This window comes from Alternaria atra (assembly GCF_907166805.1).
Source record: "Alternaria atra isolate CS162 genome assembly, contig: 30, whole genome shotgun sequence".
Lineage (NCBI taxonomy): Eukaryota > Fungi > Ascomycota > Dothideomycetes > Pleosporales > Pleosporaceae > Alternaria > Alternaria atra.
This window is the reverse complement of record NW_025091329.1, coordinates 369906-390821: the sequence shown is the minus strand read 5'-3', so window position 1 is coordinate 390821 and position 20916 is coordinate 369906. Positions and strand designations below refer to the sequence as shown.

The following is a 20916-nucleotide window of genomic DNA, read 5'->3' as shown; positions in this document are numbered from 1 at the left end:
CCCAGTGGCACCCGCGCCAATCGCCCGGACTCAGCCGATATGAGACTGCGGCATAACAAGACCTAAATTGGTTTTGACGGCTTAGCTCAGACAACATCAACACCTAATACCCTCTATCTACAAAGCTTTTGGACTAGCTTTGGTAAGCAAGGTTTGATTAGGCACAATGTACTGCATGGAAGAGTTGTTGGGTGTGACTCTCCGAGAGCTTACTGAGATGGGTGCCTGGCGAAGTATATAAGAAGTTGAGATGTTTCACTTAGGAGCATACTTCTCATACCCAGTCAACTTGCCTTACATATTCTCCGGATCTGCCAGACATACCGATTTATATAATTTAAGAAGAATTTCCTTCCCAGGCTCTCAACTCATCACATTTTCATCACCATATTCAGCATGTCTCCACCTCGCCGCGCTCTCATCGCGATCACTTCCGCCCATGCCTCGCTCTTCGAAGGCGGTGGCCACCAAACCGGTGTTTTCATCGGCGAAGCCCTGCATCCATACAACGTTCTCAAAGCTGCGGGCTTCGAAGTCGATGTTGCCTCTGAGAAAGGAACGTGGACAGAAGACTGGCTTAGTCTCCAGCCTGGTTTTCTAAGCGATGAGGAAAGGAGGCAGTACGATGACAGGAACAGTGACTTCCGCAGCGAGATAGACCGGAATGTGAAGGCAGGGGATTTGTTGGAGAAGGAGGTATGCTGATGTTTGAGCCATCCCATGTCAGTCGGAGGCTGATTATCTGGTCATAGTATGGCATCTTCTTCGCGTCTGCGGGACATGCGGCCTTGATTGACTATCCCCATGCTACGGATCTTAAAAAGATCGCGGCCAGAGTCTGGGAGAACGGCGGCGTCGTCTCCGCTGTGTGAGTCGTCGTCTTCCATTTACTCACTTCTAGTTGCGATAGTACCTAACAAAAGAACAGCTGCCATGGCCCAGCCATCTTTGCTGACCTTCTCGACCCCACTACTGGCAAGCCTATTATCCAGGGTAAGAAGATCACTGGTTTCACGACGCAAGCTGAGGAGGAGATGGGAATTATGGACAGTCTTCGGTCGTGGAAGGAGCCATTGATTGATGAGCATACAAAGTCGCTCGGCGCTGAGTGTATGTTATCGCCTTCCCAATGTTCTTATATGGGGCTGAGCTGACATGGTTGGTGCAGATGTTCGATCAGAAGGTGTTTGGGATGACTACCACATTGTCGACGGTAGGATTGTGACCGGCATGAATCCGCAGAGCGCAAAGAGCACGGCCGAGGCAGCTGTCGAGGTGTTTGGAAAGCAGCAGTGAAGGTAATTTTGGGAATGGAGGCAAGGGTGGGCTTCGGACGAGTCTGTAGTGGCTGGTCTGTGATAATCGCTTCAATGCGAACAAATGAAGCTAATCGTCTCCAAGAAACACATGGCATGTTTGAACTTGGAAGTAAAAACTTGCATGCTCTGTCTTTTAACCTTTCAGCAATAAGATCGCCTATGGGCGTTCAATTTCGGTTTCTAAATCTTCTAACTTTAGTACATTCACCCAGTGATAGTGGAATCGACCAGTCTCGTAGTAAGGTACAGCAATTGAAGCTGTAGCAACCGTGTGGATTTCCCTGAAACAAAACGAAGTGCCTGATTCAGCCACTGGAGAGATTCCTGCCTAAGGCCCAGAGCTGAAGGTAGATAAAGCCTCCCTTCTTATGTACTCCGTCGGTAACCTTCTTCCACGCGCTGATTTGGGCTTCGATGTAAACTCTTGGCACATTCGCGTAGCCTCCGGACTGTTTAGAGACGAGTGTTGCTTCCGTGACCGGTAGAGGCCCCGGAACTGAAGCACGTTGGGCATAGTATTGCGCAGCCATCGGAAGGATTTCGTGATCATCAGGCGCACGGAAGCGGGTCATGGGAGCCATAGCAATACGGTTCTTAAGCTCAATTGAGCCCAGATTCAAGGGCTGTAAAAGGCGGGTTTCTGACATAATAGTGTGCTGTGTGCGTTTCTTTCGAGAAGTCTAAGCACTTGTAGTAGTAGTGCATAGGTAGGCAGAAATCTACTACTGACCTTGGCGTATCCGCACAGTTCAAGACCTGGAACATGCTATGTGCGGCCTGAATTGTTTATAACATAGTCAGCAAGTTTCGGAGACTGTGACGACACGCCGTTCAGGTGACTCGGTGCTATGACGTGACGCGATTAATCAGCTGTTGCGGGACCTTACTTAGTGCTTACTTCTGGGTCTCACACAGTGGAGTGTTGTCAGAACGCCATTACCTCCTTGTGACTAGCGCTGGATAAGGTGCCCAGAGATGACTGCGATACGTTGTTCGGGAGGCCACTGCCAATCCGTCTCCCGCTCGGTGTTGCATTTCTAAATCCTTTCCGGTGATTCGAACCCTTATCTTGTAATATCACTGTTGTGTCGTACTCTTGCACGGCTTGTTTTTGGAGACGGTATCCCGAGTTTGTGGCTTCGGGTTCAGCAATGACGAAACTTGTTCGTGAACATTCACGAAAACTGCCAACTCAGCATTACTGGCGCTACGATCAAGCAAAAGATTGTCGCAACAATTACACGACTGTGTTTTGCACCAGAGCAGTCCTGGTCATTGTCTTTGTAACATATAAGCCGGAGGGCCTGGACATCAAACTGCACCCACGGTATCATTCTGCCCGCAATTTCCGTTTGAGTCACATTTCAGTCGATATAATAATGCGACAGTATAATTAGTTCCATGCAGGACGATCATTATGACGAAGGAAAGCCTGAACTAGCACCGCAAGGGCACTATGCCATTGCACCAACTGTTGCAGCATCACTACGAGGTACGGTATCCCAAACTCTGCAAAGCACTCGGCATCACGCAGCTAACGAACAATCTCACCATGTTCGCTTCTAACTTCGTTGTCAAAGATACGAACCTCAAGCACTTGCACAGCAAGGGCAAACTTACTCGGTTCAAGCAAAACAACACAACTACAGCCGGCAAATACATGGGAAACAGCTTCAGCAGCATATGCGGGACGCTGAAGTACCAGGACAGCAGCGGCTACCTGGGTACAACCATCCCGCGCATTAAGGTGTTCGAGATGGATCGGTGCGCGTGGTTAGAGCCTGCGAAGGTGTAGGAGCACGTTAAGGAGGCATTTTACACGGTAGAGAAGCTGTGGAAAAGCTTGCATAATGGACTTGAGGGCGATGAAAAGTAGCGCGAGGCTTCGACGTCACTGCCATAATCAACGTCTATACAGGTGCATGTTTTCCACATGTACGCGGCAAACAGGTGGACTAGGTGATGGGAGCGGCTAGCGTTAGTCGCTTCTCGTTCATTTCTCATTCTCTTGTTCGGTACTTCTCGATGCGCTGCTTATGGGCTATCGCATTTCACTGCGTTGAGCACCTGTAACCGTGAGCAAATGCCGACCACGAACATAAGTGTCAGAACGCAGCCCTGCACCACTACGCTATCGAATCAAAAAGTACGTATGATCAGTGAACTACTGATCATGGTGCAGGATAGTATATATCGTCAGCTATGTCTAACATCTACTCGCATGTGACCTACGTTACGTATGATTAGTAAGCCACTAATTATAGTTCAGGATAGCATATATTGTTAGCCTAGCCTAGTAATGAGTTCAATGAAAAATAGATATAGTTATACTCTCTTTTCGTGTTATATTGAACTTCTTACTCGTGTTTTACTTAAAGCTACGCTAAGATCTAGAAAATAACCAATTGCTGAGAAGAAGCATTTTACCGTCGCTAAAACTTCCACTCCAACCCTCCTTCCCAATGATGATGACGATACGATCGTAACTCTCCTTCTTCGGTGTGTCGTGATTGTTCGGGTAGGGATGAGATAACCACGGATTGTCTACGGGCGCGTTGGAAGGTAATTCGATACTGCTGTCGGGAAGAGCAGGCGAAACAGATGAGGCTAGTGTAACGGGCAGAGCGGACGGCACGGGCGGAGCGGACGAAGCACGCATATGTTTGACGTTACCTTCGCGTTCTCATAGGTACACATATATTTTCTCTCTTCTTATATCGAGGAGGTGAATGATGTCATCTTTGTGTACTGTCGACCAACTACTCGCGCTCTGTACGCGCTGTACGTACCGCGAAAATCCCGGTAATCTGCATATGTGAAGACCAGAAGTTCCTTTGCTGTCAAGACATAATGGAGGCAATCCTCGAACGTGCAGCTGGGTCTAAACACGGGTGCACAAATTCAACAAATGGCTCATATGGAGTCCGTACAGGGACGCTTACCAGTACCCTTTCGTCCATGATTGTGAGCGCTTTGCTATAAGCATTGGAAAGAGGACCAGGCGGACTGGGTCAGCTCAGGCTTATTGAAAAACAGCTACGCTTGCTCTCAACCATTAGAAATGGCAGCGGTGGTGTGGCTTGCTGCTCATTGACAGGGGGTGGAGATCAAACCGTTCAGATCATCGGACAAGTTTGTAGGAGAGGTAGGATTTGATGGAAACATTTACTGAGGTAATTCGCCCATGTGTAGATTCACTTCACTGGGGAAAAGTTTTCTGAATGCTTCTACCCGAACTGTTCACTATTCTCATCGCTAGATTAACATACAGGGATTATATAGATGCTCAAGTGGCCACTTCATAGCTGCCAGCTGGCAGTCAAGAGCAAGCTCATACCGCGTCGGACCATAGTCTGAAACAGGAGTGAAGCCTACATCACTTGATACGACAGTCAAAGCACACCTGCAACCTCAATGTATCCCGCAGCCAATATCACTCCCACTCCCTTGCCATCGTGATTACCTTCTGAAACACCTCTAGCAGCGCATCTCCAGCCCACGAAGTACTCCTACGTTTCACCAGAGTATATCCATCCACAAGGATACTGACTACACTACCGTCGAACACTGTTGTACCACTGGAATCCTTCTCTTCGCCCTCTTGGAGTCGAATGTTCAGCTTACTGTTGCAGTCCTCGGAGCTCTTGGCATCGACAGTAGGTCGGCTAATAGAGTGCTCGAGTGTACGGGTCTCCCAGCTGTGTTCGTGCATGAAGTCGGGATTTACGAGGAGGGCTCCGATAGCGTCTAGATTGAGTCAATAATTAGGACGGGCTATTAGTAAGATAGAGAGATTTACCAAGGAAGGGAGTATAGTCCTCGGCGCTTAGAAGAGGAAGACCACGACCCTCCTGGTCAGCTAGAATCTTCTCAAACATGTGTCGAATTTGGGTGAAGGCCATGTTTCGAAGTCGAATATTTGGGTTTGGAATGCAGTTCATGGGCGTGGCGTTCTGCGGTGGAAGCAAAGTTTATATGTGCTCTCGTGCTTGCTACGATGTCCATCGTATTACCCCGCTTGTTGCTTGTTTGCGATTGCGATAATGATAGATGTAACCTCGCCAACATTAATCTTTCCACCCCACAGCATGGTAGATCGGGTACACTGACCGTGAAGGTTAGTGGGGAGTATTTTGTTTTCTGTAGTAACATCGACACCTCATGTTGAGCAAAATCCATAATTGCAAACGAAAAAGTGGAATGTGTACCCGCGGAAGATATCCGGCTCATATGTCGAGATACACGTGTTGTTCCACACGATCCTCATAGGACGAAATACTCGTACATTATTTTTCGCTGCCCGTTCGCGTCTAGTAGCCCGATCCATCGTGCCGGAGTGAACTCCACCCAGAACCCACCGTTATGGTCCATTCCAGCCTTGACGACGCAATTCCATAGCCTTGTCTCCTCGACCGGCCAGCCGGTACCGGGGTCAACGTCGGCTTCTTCCAATTCGACCACTCGTTTGGACACTACAACGTGCTGCCGCGCGTCCCAAAGACCTTCGCGTGGGGGATCGCGTTCCAGAAGGGCTATTGCTTCTCGTCGAGTGGTGGGACAACGACACCGTGTTGCAACAAAATACAGCGGTGGAATTATAGCTATATCAAAGGTAAAGTGGGCTATGTTGTTGTTCGCAGGGGGTGTTGAATCGATGACTATTTGCGTGTAATGTACTATCTTCTTGAAGTGGTCCAGATACGAATCGTATGTCTTTTCGACCACTGTTGCTGAACACGAGACACAGACGAAAGTGCTATGATACCAAGCTTTGAGAGCGCTCGCGGCAACAGTCTCCTCATTCGCGAGTTTATTCTCGAGTTCAAAGCGTCGCATGCTCTCGTACCATATGTGATGACACGCCAGTAGATTGTCCCGTTCTTGGTAAGCTTCAACGCTGGGCTTCTGTTGGAAGAGGAACTTCAGTCCCATGTTATGCAGATGAACTATGGAAGCGTTTCGGAGCTCGAAGTAGACCTGTTGCGCTTCGGAAAGGTTCTTGAATCGACTTTGACAGTACATCGCTGGCATCAGGTTCGGTACCCCCAGATCATCTTGAATCCCGAGTGTATGTAACAAAGCTTGCGCCATGCCGCGGGTGAAGATGGGTATCAACGTCTCTTCGATCGAGTTTAGTGTACAGTTTGAGCCGCTCGGTACTACCTGAGGAGGACCAAGGCCTGGTGACAGATTATGGTACACTGTCAGACCCCGCCGGCGCGCAGATATCAGTCTGAAGCCATTCCTCAAGTGGGTCAGGCCAGTGTGGTAGTTCCCTTGCAGGAACTCAATGCAAACAAAAAGCAGACAGATGACGAGGCCAAGCTCAGGCGAGTAAGTTGTTTCGCTCATGCGATCGACCAAGCATCTGATAGACTTATTGTAATGAGATAATACGGCCTTCCGTTGAGGATTGGTAATGAGTCTCGCGCATGCATGCTTCATATCTCCGCGTTCGGTTTGGCAGAGGGAGCCTAAAGCTACCAATGCATGACGCACTGCAGGTTCTGAATGCGCCATCTGAAGTGCTATGCGAGACCAGAACTCTTTGTCGAAGTTGGTGGATAGTGCAGGACGAGCGCAATGATAATAGAAGTCCAGAAAGCGTGCGTTATCCCCGAGATCGCTGAAGGTGGATAGAGCGTGTTGGGGATTGGAAGGCTGACTATGACTCCAGACGCGGACCTGGAAATTCCCGCCGCTTGCTGTGTAACCCTCGCACTTGCGGCCGGTACTTGTGCACCTAGCTCTATTAGTCTGACGGGACGACTTGCGAACGTGGAAAGATAATGCTTACTTGAGGCATGCTGGCTTCACCTCATCACACTTGATGCGTCGTACTCTAGGAGCTCTCAGTCAATCCGGCAATCATATAGTAAGGCATACACTGCATACTTGCAAGTCCGACAACCTGTTTTCACTCTAGGACTGCGCCTGCGAATTTGAACAGGCGCATCATCCGGCAATGGCATGCTGGATGGAGGCCAAGGATGGCAATGAGTTTGGAGGACGCATGCATGATGGAAACACGTCGAGACAATTGACCGGATGCGTTATGCGATGAAAGTGTGGTGGAGTGCCTAATATGCCGACAGCCAATCATGACATCAGTGACGGGACCTTATCACGTGCTTTTACGAACCGGCCAATCATGAGAGCTTCGGCCCACAGACTTCTCAGGCGTGCCATATTTGTCATGTCAATGAACGCACCTTCCTTGAAGAAAAAATACATCTTACCATTCAAGAAGATAGCTTCACAGTTTGCTACACTATGGCTTCTCGTGCGATATACCCACGAGCTTCGACACCAGTTGTGCGAAACTGCTTCAAATGAAGAACACTTACTCTCAGTGCCAGGTACATCAACCATTTCTTTACATGCCTATTGCTTCTGAGCCTCCGTGACGATGCTTGAATACAGCTTAGCGACGCCCTTGTCAAAGCCGTCCTTGCACAACACCAGCAACTCCTTGTCGTGCGTCGGATCTTTTCCATCCTTCTCGCACAGGTCGCCCTTGAGGAGAATCGTGAGTCCACCATGTTCTGACTGTACGGCGAGGCACATATAGCGGTAGATGCCTTCTCGGCCAGTGTACATACCGATTTGGTAAAGTGATTGAAGTCCATTAGAGCCGAACATGCCTTTCACACCACCACCGATTATCGCGGCCGTTAACCGATCTGAAAAAGTATCGTATCAGTGAAAGAGAAAAGGCGAGATGGAGAGGACGAGAGGGAACCTACATGTAACCTGGTGTAGTGCGTCTGTGTTCCTAGTCCACCAATCGGTCAGGTTGTCCCGGAGAACCAGATAAACCCGATCGTAGACCATTGTATAGGTCATACATTCGAGCGGCTCGGGATACACCAGCGGCTCATACGCTTGCGGCGGTGACGGTTGTGGGGATGGCGACTGTGTACCAAGGCACGGCATGTGATTCGCTCGCGAAACTTGATGCACGGAATTATAGGCAGGACCATACGTTGTTGGTGGAATAGTCGTAGGCGAAGCCTGGAACTGCGGAAAAATCGCAGTTGGTGGCGATTGCAGCGGTACAGATAAGATTGGCGACATTGACGGGGAAGGCAAACCAGGAGACGGAGAGGACGAGCGGCCTGCTGGTGCGGTCATGACGCAAATAGGATTCTGCGTCCTGAAGTTGGCCAACCTCGAGAGCGCTTCTTCGGCGGGGCGGAAGAAGTCTGGGTGGTCGGCCATCGCGTTTGGTGCTTGAGTTGAGACAAAGCTTACTAGTAGTGAACGATGTCAGGTGCGTGAGGAATAGGCAGCTCAGAGCCTGAGGATCTCCAGCTTACCAAGGAGAGCGAGCGCGAAGAATAAGGAGTGCACTGAGAGCTTGAGGTGCGCAACCATAGATGGATGTTAGTGGTGATTGATTGTTCAGGTTGCGCTCACTGAGGAAGTATTCTGGCTACAGGGTGTCGGTGAATACGACAGAAAGTATAACCCACGCAGCAGATACTAAACTTTGCAAGATATGCCGCATCGTTTCTTGACTTCACTCCAGAACCATAGGCGGTCGTAGACCCTGGACTACCCTTACCTGCGGTTGGGCGATACCGCCTTCCACAAGAACCGTGGATCGATCAGACATGTTCGCAGGCTTGGCCACTCAGTTCATGTCTCATTGTATACGCCGAGCGGTTCATAGAGGGTTTCTGTGCTGATATTTTGCAAGGTGTTGTTGAGATCAACGAAGATGGAGAGAGATGCTGGAGAAGTGCTGGTTGCATCGCTCTAGGACAGTGCTGATGCGTAGCCATACAGGCTACAATCGAGAAAAACCACCCTGGAGCGTGCACAAAGTAATATATGTAGTTGTCTAGCTTCAAGTGCACCTTACGGACGTGTTGATACGTGTCCATGCTCTTCACCGAGAATTGCGATTGCAAAAGCATTGGGTTCAACAAACTCCACAGTGGACCATGGTCCAGGCAGGCGGAGGATATGGCGAAGTCTTGTCGGAAAATTTACCGTCACAAAAGAAGACCATGGTGACTCTGGACTCACCGTGGCGGGAGCAAGGCATCACGACTCGTATTCGCTGGTGTTGCCCGGGCGGAAACGAAAAGCTTTGAAGACGGAAATAGCATGGCGCTAGTCTCGAAGCGCATACGACCTGCAGGGTGGGACTAGTGCGGCTCGGGAACTGTCAACAGTGCGCATTCACTCCTGACAACCGCCCCCCATAGTATCCCTGACCCTCGTCGCACCCCACCGCACCTTCTCTCGTTACTGTTTACCTTGCAGACACTCACTCGCTAGCCGTCTGCACCTTCCCACACCACCAAACCTCACTCACTTGCCGTCGTCGACACCACACCATCGCCGTAGACTGCGCCGAACCCGCCGCAACCCGAGCGACACCGCACGTTCCATAGACAGTAACCATGGGCTTCGGCGACTTCCAGACGATTTGCGAAAAGGCACCGATACCACTATGCGCTCTTGTGGGTCACCAGGATATCAACAATGGCGTGGGCATCCAGACAGAGTGCTATGCGCGGACGATTGAAATTGCGAATACCCTCATCTTCGAGGCGGCGAACGACTTCATGCACATCTTGGCCATGGTAATGACAGTCGTTATGATCATCCATGTGCGCTCAAAGTTCACAGCTGTTGGTAAGCGGGCGCATTCTTGTCTGTACCCGCGAGCTTGCACTAACGCATTGCAGGCCGAAAGGAAATCACCTCCTTCTTCTACATCTACCTGCTCCTGACCATCATATCGCTCGTCCTCGATGCCGGTGTCGCTGCCCCAGGTTCCGCCGCATATCCGTACTTCGCCGCTGTCCAGAACGGTCTTGTGTCCGCGCTATGCACCTGTTTGCTGATCAACGGCTTTGTCGGCTTTCAACTCTACGAAGACGGCACTACCTTGTCCATATGGCTTCTGCGTCTCTCCACTCTCGTCATGTTCATTGTTGGCGGTGCTGTGAACCTCCTAACCTTCAAGGGCTGGGCTGGACTGAGCCCTGGAAACCCCATCGGTATCTTCGTCGTCACGTACATCGTCAACGCAATCTGCCTCTTCATCTACACAGTTAGCCAAATCATCCTCGTCGTAGGAACGCTAGAAGACCGTTGGCCACTCGGTGATATCTCATTTGGCATCTTCTTCTTTGTCATCGGCCAGGTCATTCTCTACGTCTTCAGCGACACCATCTGCGACCAAGTGCAGCACTACATCGATGGTCTTTTCTTCGCAACCATTTGCAATCTGCTCGCAGTCATGATGGTCTACAAGGTATGCCAACCACCGTTACATCTTCTTTTGAACAATGCTAACAAATATCTAGTACTGGGATTCCATTACTCGCGAAGATCTCGAGTTCTCCGTCGGCGTCAAGCAACACAACTGGGAGGTCAAGGAGCCCTTCCCCGAGGAGGACAAGCGTGGCACCATGTACCAGCAATCTGAGTACGAGCCATCGCTATATCAGCAACCATACCACCCGCGCAACTCGCACTACTCTGCCGTCGGCCACTAAGCTCACGACTACCTCTCGCATTTGTTTTACCTTCGACGATATATGTTTTGCACATACCTTTTTACGCATTGGGGGAGTTTACGGCGTACATCAGCTTCGGCAAAATGTTTCAGTGTTGTTGCTAGCCCACGTATTGTACATGGTACCTTTCTGGACTACATTGGGAGACCCTGAGGGTTGCGAAAGCACTGGGTAATGTGCTCTCTTGCCGCCTTATGCAGACGTGATTATGACCATCTTTAGCGCTTACAAAGTATATAATAATACCAACTCTTTGACTCGACCGAGGTCATTTCTTCGTGCTTTGTATTGTCCAAGCCGACGCTTCCTTGACATTGCGCGCAAAGTGCAGCAGCGGAATGATTCCCATACCTGACAAATGAAGCCAAGATCATTGCTCCAGATATTTTCCCCGCATCACTGGGAGATAGGTTTGTTGTTTTGGTCTCTCGTGATTCTTGGGAAAACCCTACTCCGGCTCCTTCCCGGGATTCGCTGTGTATGATTATACGCTAGTGGGTGGGTCGATGTGCATCCCCGCATCATACCCGATGCACCTTCGGAGCTCTTGTTCGGCACAGATATAACCTTCGGTGAGTGTTTTTCATGCAATGTAGTTTTCCGTTCCTGCGGAATAAGACCCGCCACAACCGTGAGCCGTCTATCTTGTACATATAATTACTTGTCATCTAGCTACATCGTTTACAGGTCATAATTTCACGTCACCAAAGCCTACCGATTCGCAATTGCATTTCGGCGCGATGCCAAAAACAGACGTTCTCATTGCCGGTTCCGGCTCTGCGGGTATCTTTGCAGCAACTTGGCTCGCAATTTACAATATACCGTTTACTATCTTAGAGAGGCGCTCCGGACCACTGGAGATCGGCCAAGCTGACGGCGTACAAGTTCGGACAGTAGAGATTTACGAATCGTTTGGTTTGTCAGAAGAGCTGTTACGAGAAGCATATCACATCCTAGAAGTGTGTTTTTGGGGCGTCGATGAAGATGGCGGCGGAAACGCGCAAGGCGGCATCAAGAGGAAGAGTAGATCGATTGATACGGAGAGAGGCTTAAGTCACTTACCGCATGTCATCTTGAACCAGGCGCGCATGAACGGGCTGATGCTGGGGAAGATGGAGAGAGTGCTGAAAGAGAAGGGGAAGTGGAAAGAGGGCACGAGCAACGGCATCGAGTACGGATGGGCGGTCAAGAGTGTGGACATCGACCAGAGCAGAAAGAATGATCCAAATGCGCATTGTGTCAAAGTGACTGCAGAAAAAGATGGAAAAGAGGAAGTCTGGGAGGCAAAGTATGTCCTGGGCTGCGACGGTGCGCATTCGACTATCCGGAAAGCTCTCGACATCCAAATGCTGGGCGACACTTCTGATACCGTATGGGGCGTGATGGATATCTATCCGCTCACGTCCTTTCCCGACATCAGACGCAAATGTACCATACATAGCGCAGCTGGTAACCTACTGATTATCCCGCGCGAAGGTGGCCAACTAGTCAGATTCTACATTCAGCTACCTGCTGGTGTGCATCCCAAAGAAGTGAAATTGGTCGACTTGCAAGATCAGGCTCGGAGAATCTTTGCGCCGTATACAATGGACTTTGCAGACGTGTTCTGGTGGAGTGCGTACAGCATCGGCCAACGCCTCGCCTCAGCTTTCCATGCTCATGACCGCGTCTTCCTGACTGGCGATGCGTGCCATACGCACTCACCTAAAGCTGGCCAGGGGATGAATGTGTCGCTTCAAGACGGATACAACATTGGCTGGAAGCTAGGATCCGTGTTATCGGGCCTCTCACCTCCTTCCCTACTGTCAACATACGTCTCCGAGCGCAGTAAAACCGCAGCCGACCTCATCGCCTTCGACAAAGAGTTAGCAAAGATGTTTAGCAGGAAAGAGCAGTATGAGGGTGAGTTTGCGGACTACTTCACGAAGAGTGGACGGTATATGGCAGGCTTCACAGCGAGGTACGAAGACTCTATGGCTACCAGTGTGACGAAGAGTGATGAGAGTCTGGCAACAGCAGTCACAGTGGGGATGCGCTTTCCGAGTGCTCAGGTGATACGGTTCTGCGACTGCAAGGCTGTGCAGTTGCAGAGTGTACTCCAGAGTGATAGCAGGTGGCGCGTCGTGGTATTTGCTGGAGATGTTAATCAGACGTCGCATCAGAAGCGGTTGGATAAGGTATGCCCACCCATCTTCAATAGAGTTTCTATATACTAACCTTGCAACGTTGGCAAAATCCCTCGAATCAACCGCCCGCCGATATACACCTGTGTCAGAACATATCGACAGCGTTATCGAACCCGTCCTAGTGCTGAGTAGCAAATTCCTGCAAACCGAGCAGGATCGCATACCCGATTACTTTTGGCCGAAGAGTGGGAAGTGGGGTATACGGGGTATGTATATTCTCTGATTATCAGCCACTGTGGCGTTGACGATGTTGCCAGATCTCCACAAAACATACGTTGACGACGAGCATTATAACTCCGGTCATGGACACGCTTATAAGAACTACGGTGTCAACCCGGACGTAGGCGCGGTCGTGGTCGTGAGACCAGACCAATGTGAGCAACCATGACTTGATGATGTGCAGAAGACGAAGACGCTAACTTGATGTAGATGTATCGAAAGTGTCGACATTGGACGACTTTGACGGTATCGCGACGTTCTTTGCGGGCTGTTTGATCGAGAAAGAACCGATGGCGAGCACGAGTGCTATCGCGAAGCTTTGATGAATGTCATGGCCATGAACTGCGCAAACTCCAGCCACGGAGCTAGACTGCTTAGAAGTTGTCGAGATTAGCGAGTCTAAATACCACTTTACACATCTACCATATTGTTTCCCATATCTTTCCATTTCTTGTCCCAAGAACATCACCCCAAACGTATTGGGGAAGTTCTCTCAGTCTTTTCTAAAACTCGATTTCTTCAAGTCTATGACGTGTAGTGGGTCTTGTCGAAAATCTCAAACACGATCATACTATGTTTGTTTGCAGCACAATCCTCGCGCCCGGCATCGGAATCACCGCCATCATCCCTCCATGAGTTTGGTCTTCTGACAACCTGCAAAATATTTGCGAGATTGAGCACATGTCGCTTCTGCAAAGAGTTTTCAACCGCTCGCAAGTGTCAAAAGAGATTTTACTGCACACATGAATTCCTCTTTCCCGTGGTGCCTTCAAAGTCCTTCACATGGTACTCATGTCTTCAAGTCCCTGCTTAAGGTTGGAAAAGGGACACCAACCATGCCATGGTTCGCTCGTCGAAGGTCGCTGCACCATATATCGGAAGCCTCGGTCAACAAGCTTATTATATACCTGGTGTAAGGGTGCGATGGGTTGACCATAAGTGCAAGGTATAACAGTAATGAATTCGATAGAGAAGCTACACTACGCTTGCGCTGAGTCTATGTATCACGTAGTGCTAGGTTCGAGAAACTTCTAAGGGTCCGTGGAGCGCCGATGAAGCCCCGACAACGCTCCGAGGGTTGCAGCCTATCCCAACCAGCTATAACGAAGGCCACAGGCCAAGTACTACTAACCAAGGCTTCAGCCTCTTACACCTGGAATGTGAGTCGCGATAGGGTTGACCAGTATAAATCGTTTTTGATCGAGCCAAGAAGTCGGATCGCCGCATCTCAAAATACAGTCGTGCTTTCTAAAATCGAGGACAAGATCTGTTCCTTACTATCCTCAAATCCTCAAATCCTAACAGAGAAGCCCGGGAGATAATCGTCATGTTTTTCTCAGCCGCCTATACTCGAAAATAATCTTAGAATCGTGATGGAGATTGTTCCTGAATGAAAGTTATCATTGATGAGGCCATGGTGTGTGGGGATGCGGCCCAGCGCTTGTTTCCAAAACACCCATCATTCACATTACATGTCCAGTTCTAGTCCCTTGATCTTCTTCTGAAGTATTGAAACGTGCATCCTGTTTTCGCATGTGTGGTTTCGAGAGCTGCCAGTCTCGCATGTCATCTTACAAAAGAATATTGCTGTTGTCGTAGGTACGAACTCTGTGCTTCTCTTCCTCTAGGGCTGCTTTCACTATTCTTACCTTCTCATCTCTTCTAATATAATCTCCAATCTGATCATGGCGACGGAGAGACAGGAAATCGACGAGGTCATACTCATGGGCGCTGAACTGACGCAGCATGAGAACACCGTCTGGCGCGGTAGCTCTTCTGTGTCTCGAATCACCGCTCTCAATTATCCAAAAACTCTCCTTCAGAATGCCATGAACTTTTTTTCTTTTCCAATCAACAGGCCTACGTTACCCCTGTAGATCCGGTAGCTCACGGCCCGTTCAAAACTCATCAGGCCAAGGTACATGTCCCTGGCGGTCGCTTGACCGTTGAGGTAACCGTAACATCGACCACACCGCCCATCGGCTTGTTCAAATCCCATAGGATGGAGCAACCACCGAATCCTACTACATTCTACACCTCTTGTCTCCTCCTACCGAAAGTAGAAACCCATACTCGGGCCTGATCACCGATTCATTCTACTATTTTCAACACCTACCCCATACAGCACATCTTACCTCCGTCTCTTCTCCCTTTTTCCAATAATGATCTTCTTGCTAACCTAATATTGGCCGGAGAAGAGTACCGCTCCAATCAATGGTCGAAAAAGTGATTGTATCTAAAGCGGTAGTCGGCGATCGTGATGCGTGGTGTCGGTAAAACTACACCACGGAGATTGAGACCGGGCGCCAATCACAGGTCGAATGCGAGTCAAAAGAAAGAATGCGTGGAGTCCACTGCCAAGAGAAGCGGGCAGTAGACTGAAGCCGGAAGCGAGCGGCTAGTGTTGGTGGATACGGTATGGGTGAGAATATTCATTCTCATGACTTGGCTTTGGATGTTGTGGCCTATGACCTAGCACTTATTTCCTTGGCTGTTAGGCAAATTCTAGAGCTCTGTTTAACTCTCTATCACTTTGTTCTGTCAGTATCTAGTGGTGCGATCGCATCATCAAGTCTGTTGTTGGTGTTGCAGGCCAATGCACGTTTGTCGCTTGCATCATTTGCACGTCATGTCACCGTCACCGCTGATCCGTGTCTCCTACTACTTCAAAATTCGCCAAAAATATGATCTACATTGCATGGAAGAGTTCAAATATGTAGCCAGAAATTCTAATCGGACTGAACGGGCGTAGTCGCGCCCGGTATAGTATTTACTCTTCCCGCGCACCCGTTCTACACACCTCCTCTGCACAAGCTACCACATACTGTATTGAAACCGACGCGTTATGGTTCATAATGACCAGGCTCAATCTTCTACAAGCTAAATAGTGACAAGCCATGGGATCCTGGCACATTGAACTTCAGAAATATCGACACTTGGCGCCGACGAAACTATATGAGAGTCGCTATGCCCATACTCTAGCCTAAGCGTTCCTACCACAGAACTCTCTACCCTTTTCTGGGGTTATGTACTAAGCGGCATGTCTTTGCCAAAGGATGAGAAGGCGCGGCGCGCGGCAGCTTCAACATACTATCTAGCCTCCAACCAGCATAACACATACCCACTGCAGCTCTTTCTGAGTGTATATAAAGCTCCTCCACTTCTCCCTTGTTTTCATCACCATCCCTTAATTCCTATTGAAACTTTAAAAACGGAAATGGTTTGTGGGATGGCCGCCGCTCATCGGCATCCTTTCTAAAGTTGGAAAATGAGGTGCTACGAGATGCTTTCGCGTTGCCGAGGCTGCGTACACCGCCATTCAAGATGTCTAGAATACCCTGCAAGAGCACTTCCTGCCTTCCGCTTCAGAATACAAGCCTCAATCACTGTGATGTGAGAGCGTCCAAAATTCATGATCGTCGATGCAAGAGTGGGCTGCGCAGGTATATAACTTCTTCACCACGTTAAAGTTGTTTCTTTACATAGCGCTTATACTAAGTGGGGAAAAAAAGAAAAAAAAACACCGGGTAAGACCTATGCTGGTGCCTCTTCTTCTGTGTTTTTGAATCACGAAACCTGTCTTGACATGCCGGCACCGCAGGTTGACTATAGGGTCTGATTGAGGTTTTTGCTTCCAGATGTGAGTGCTGAATCTTACATGGTTGTGAGATCGCAGCCACAAAATACATCCAAGAGCTTGAGGCGCTGATGCTTGTATAGATTCCTCCTCCCAGAAAGTTCTTCCGTCTCCGTCTTTGTCTCTCTCATCCATTCTTCGAATTGCCCAAAATCGGTAGATACACAGCCAATGTCTGTCGTGCTCTTCCCACCTTCTCAAAAGACGACTCGCAATCAGACATGTCAACAATCCGTCAGTTTCCCGTTAACGGATTGTTCGGCCTGACACGTGATCAGTCCGTTCAATTCAAGCCAGACCTCCTAAATTTTGCAGGCCGTTCAAGCCGAAGGTGAAGGCCTGATTGAACGGCCTGAAAGGCCTAATTGTATTGAATTTTAGGGTGCCTAATAGGGCTTAACATTTGCTTAAGAATCTTCTAAAGCTAAAAACTTTTCGTGTTGTAATAACGTGCCCACCGCTGAATGGCGCACACCACTAAAATGGCGCACCTCTACATAAAACTACCTTTGCACATTAATAACACTCCACCACAACATGCAATAAAGGCGTACAATAGCTAGAATTAATCCTCTACTTCTACTGCATCTTTCTTGCATGTGCGCTTGTTATGTCCTGCCTCGCCGCAGTTCTTGCAGCGTCGGATACCTCCTGCACTACCACCTGCGCGCACCCTCTCCTGACGCCTCTCCACCTCTAACTGGATCTCAACATCCCTTTGCTCAACTATATCCTCTGCCTCTGCCTGCGATAGGGTCCCTCCCTTCTAGATTCGCTTTTTCTTGCGCTTTTTACGTTCAGATGCTGCCTGGTTTGCCTCCTTAAGGTTGGCTATTCTAGCCTCAAGCAACGTGTGTGAGTGCACCTTCAAAGTTGATCCCTTTTTGACCTGCAGCACCATCTCAATAATAGAATTAGGTGATGATTCCTTGTAGTCTGTTATCCTCTTGACAATCAGCGTCGTTTGAGCCTCTATCTCCCAGGCGTTGCTTGGTGTTTTAGGTTGCCAAGGGGTAGGCCCTGGTGCAGGTGGTGTTGGCGTACGAGGCTGTACTTCAAGCCTAGATAACACCACATCTGGGTTATGTGGGACTAAGCCAGTTGCTCGAAAGCTTGATAAGATATTGTTCTTTGAGAACGCCTTGTTAAATATTGGCTTGAAGGCAGCCAGGAAGGCTTTCTTGTCGATGTGGTGGATGTAGCTGTCTGCCAAGCCCCTAAGTTCCTTCTTGTACGCCTGCTTCAGCGGGGCAAAACAACCCACATCAAGTGGCTGTAGGATGTGCGATGAGTGTGGAGGCATGCAGAGAGTGATAATATTGCTTTGCTCACACAGATCCTAGAAAGCGAGTGACTTGTGGCTCTCGTGGCCATTAAGGATAAGCAGGCGGTGACTACCCACTGTTCGAGCTTCTGTATGCTGGATAAAGTGCTGTAACTAGGCTAGACCAAGCTCGTTCGTTGTCTAACTGTTGTTACTAACACCTATCCTCCAATCTTTTAGGTTGTTGTGATACTAGGCCTAGTCGTGGTGCTTTGCTTTGAGGATAAGGAATGGTAGAATTGACCACCCCATCGCGTTGATGCCAGCGATCAACGTTACCCACTCACGATCGCCAGGTTAAACTCTAAGTGGCTTAAGGCGTCTCTCAGAGGCTGTTACTACTTTGACAGATCCTCCGATGCCCATCTAGAAGCCAGTCTCATCAAAATTATAGACGTCTTCGTCCAAGATCCCATACTTAGCCTTAACATTGCGTACAAGATTAAACTAGGGCCTAATAATAGCTGGGTTGCTGCACAGGACTCTCTGGTGATCCCGCTGTCTTGTCACCTGAGATTTGATCTCAGGTCTCCGGCGTACAAGCCTGTAGGCCCAGTTTTCTCCAACCTGGCCACCACCACGTACAGCTAGTAGTTAATTGGCCATCTCTCGTACGTAGCTGAGCGTAGGGGCAAATCCTCGCGCGTCAAGCTTCCTGATAGACTGTATAATCGCCTCCTCTTCATACCTCTGCAGCTTTGATGCATTGTGGTGAGTATTGTGATCAGAAGCTGGTTTGGCGCGTTGCCTTCGAAGGGTGGTTTCAGGCACGTTGTACACAGCAGCAGCACGTCGCAGGCTTAATGACGCGTCGGATCTCATAGCCTGGATAGCAAGGATAATTCTATCTGTCCAGGGACGTGATTCAAGATTAGGTTGTTGTGGCATTGTGGAGATGGTAGAAAGTGGTGTGGTCTTGGCACAGTGCGCCATTTCAGTGGTGTGCGCCATTCAGCGGTGGGCACGTTACCTAATTTGTAAGCGTCTTTTGGTAGGAACGCTGACTACCGTAGTAAGCGCGTCTGTAGATACGAGCAACCCATAATTTTCCCTCTATTTGTCCCCTAACGCCGCCATAACGCACCCTAAGCGTACGACTAAACTTACTGAAAAGGTCAGGCAAGCCCAGCTGGACTTTGCAACGCCAGAAATTCGTCCAACAAAGCGCGCGCGGGTAGCTGCACCAACAACGCCAGCGCGTTAAACACTACCTGCATTATCAACGCCTGCGCTAACGCGTCTGTCCTCCCCACGCGCGCTGCTTGCTGCTAGCCAGCAAGGGAGTCAACCGCTATCTAAGGATGACGCGTTCGAGCTTGAGCTGCGTGAATCGCAGCTAGAGGAGGCTATTGTTGCACCTACCGCCGCCTCGCGCGCTCCTACAGTTGCTTCAGCTAATGACAACAGCACAGTAGGGTAGGCGCTGGCGGCAGGATTTAACACGCGATTTGCTGACAACTTCGATGATATCATCTGGCTAAGGCTGCCTGGTTACAGGGCACCGCTTGTGCCGCAGAAGCATAAGAAAAGCTGGATCTATGCCTACGGTTATCGCATCAACTCTACTGCCCCTCAGCTCAGCAGCAAGGTCTATTTTGTGTGCAAAATCTGCCATCTTCGGTATTACAAAGCCTGCAGCGGCATCTACGACACTACTACCTCGCCGTCGACGGCAGCGCGTCACCTTAACACCACCCACCAGATCTACAACCCTGAAAAACCTGCGGCTCTAGCAGCAAGTACACCCTACGCTCATACTACAAGGCAGGCGGCAAGGTGCCTCAGGATGTACACAACGCCCTCACTGGCTTTGACGTACAGCTGTTTCGCTTTAAGGCAGTCACTTGGCTTGTCGAAGGCAACTACTCACTATCTGAGTTTGAGCGCCCAGAGTTTCGAGCTATGTTGGAGGCAGCCAACCTAGAGGCAGTAACTGCGCTATAGACAAGCCACAACAGTGTCTCGAGGTACGTTATGCGTCTCTACAACTACCTGCAACCCCGTGTTGCTGTTGAGCTGTCTAACGCGCTAAGTAAGATACACATAAGCTTTGACGGGTGGACAATGCAAGGAGGCAAGCGAGGCTTCTTAGGCGTTGTTGCGCACTTTGTGAGCTCATTAGGCGAGCTTACAGATCTGCCTATTGCGCTTCCTCAGCTTACAGGTGCCTATACAGGCGTAAGGATAGCTGAGGTTGTTAACTAAACGTTGCGGCAGTTTGGTGTTGATAGCGCTAAGTTAGGTTACTTTGTACTTGACAACGCGGCTAACAACGACACCGCTATTGCTGTGGTTGCAGAGATTTACAACTTCTTGCCAGTCCACCGCCGCCTCCGCTGCGGTCCCCATACACTCAACCTTATTAGGCAGACGCTCCTTTGGGGTAACAATCAGCAGGCGTATGACAATGCGCCTGAGGAGCTTAGCGACGAGGTGAGGTTTATAAGAGAGTGGCGTAAAGATGGTCCCCTCGGCGTGCTGCTTAACGTTATCAACTACATCAAAACACCACAGCAGCATGAGCTTTTTATTAATTTTCAACACCGCGCAAACGCTGACTTGTCCGCTAAAGATCGCAAGATTCTTGAGGTCGTTAAGCCTGTTGTTACGCGCTGGAACTCATACTTTAGCTGCTTTGAGCGCGCAGTTACGCTGCAGTCTGCAGTTAACGCTTACTGTTAACTCTATGTTA

At 49.5% G+C, this 20916-nt stretch overlaps 8 protein-coding genes across 8 annotated transcripts; 4 read left to right on the top strand and 4 right to left on the bottom strand.

Moving 5' to 3' along the window:
* Positions 1-396: 396 nt before the first annotated feature.
* On the top strand, positions 397-1296 carry ALTATR162_LOCUS9521 (uncharacterized protein; the record flags this gene model as incomplete). Its single annotated transcript, XM_043317155.1, has 4 exons — positions 397-696; positions 753-868; positions 929-1110; positions 1169-1296. 4 exons carry the CDS (start codon positions 397-399, stop codon positions 1294-1296), a joined length of 726 nt encoding a protein of 241 aa, XP_043173090.1.
* A 328-nt stretch (positions 1297-1624) lies between these two features.
* ALTATR162_LOCUS9520 (uncharacterized protein) lies at positions 1625-1966 on the bottom strand (the record flags this gene model as incomplete). Its single annotated transcript, XM_043317154.1, has 1 exon — positions 1625-1966. The coding sequence occupies one exon, from the start codon at positions 1964-1966 to the stop codon at positions 1625-1627; it is 342 nt and encodes a 113-aa protein (XP_043173089.1).
* Positions 1967-2871: 905 nt separating this feature from the next.
* ALTATR162_LOCUS9519 (uncharacterized protein) lies at positions 2872-3114 on the top strand (the record flags this gene model as incomplete). Its single annotated transcript, XM_043317153.1, has 1 exon — positions 2872-3114. One exon carries the CDS (start codon positions 2872-2874, stop codon positions 3112-3114), a length of 243 nt encoding a protein of 80 aa, XP_043173088.1.
* A 1638-nt stretch (positions 3115-4752) lies between these two features.
* ALTATR162_LOCUS9518 (uncharacterized protein) lies at positions 4753-5221 on the bottom strand (the record flags this gene model as incomplete). Its single annotated transcript, XM_043317152.1, has 2 exons — positions 4753-5066; positions 5119-5221. The coding sequence occupies 2 exons, from the start codon at positions 5219-5221 to the stop codon at positions 4753-4755; spliced, it is 417 nt and encodes a 138-aa protein (XP_043173087.1).
* Positions 5222-5582: 361 nt separating this feature from the next.
* ALTATR162_LOCUS9517 (uncharacterized protein) lies at positions 5583-6764 on the bottom strand (the record flags this gene model as incomplete). Its single annotated transcript, XM_043317151.1, has 1 exon — positions 5583-6764. The coding sequence occupies one exon, from the start codon at positions 6762-6764 to the stop codon at positions 5583-5585; it is 1182 nt and encodes a 393-aa protein (XP_043173086.1).
* A 939-nt stretch (positions 6765-7703) lies between these two features.
* On the bottom strand, positions 7704-8540 carry ALTATR162_LOCUS9516 (uncharacterized protein; the record flags this gene model as incomplete). Its single annotated transcript, XM_043317150.1, has 2 exons — positions 7704-8002; positions 8066-8540. The coding sequence occupies 2 exons, from the start codon at positions 8538-8540 to the stop codon at positions 7704-7706; spliced, it is 774 nt and encodes a 257-aa protein (XP_043173085.1).
* A 1193-nt stretch (positions 8541-9733) lies between these two features.
* Positions 9734-10837, top strand: ALTATR162_LOCUS9515 (uncharacterized protein; the record flags this gene model as incomplete). The annotated part of the gene is made up of 3 exons (XM_043317149.1): positions 9734-9968; positions 10022-10593; positions 10646-10837. The coding sequence occupies 3 exons, from the start codon at positions 9734-9736 to the stop codon at positions 10835-10837; spliced, it is 999 nt and encodes a 332-aa protein (XP_043173084.1).
* A 761-nt stretch (positions 10838-11598) lies between these two features.
* On the top strand, positions 11599-13586 carry ALTATR162_LOCUS9514 (uncharacterized protein; the record flags this gene model as incomplete). Its single annotated transcript, XM_043317148.1, has 4 exons — positions 11599-12760; positions 13134-13250; positions 13302-13418; positions 13474-13586. The coding sequence occupies 4 exons, from the start codon at positions 11599-11601 to the stop codon at positions 13584-13586; spliced, it is 1509 nt and encodes a 502-aa protein (XP_043173083.1).
* Positions 13587-20916: the final 7330 nt, after the last annotated feature.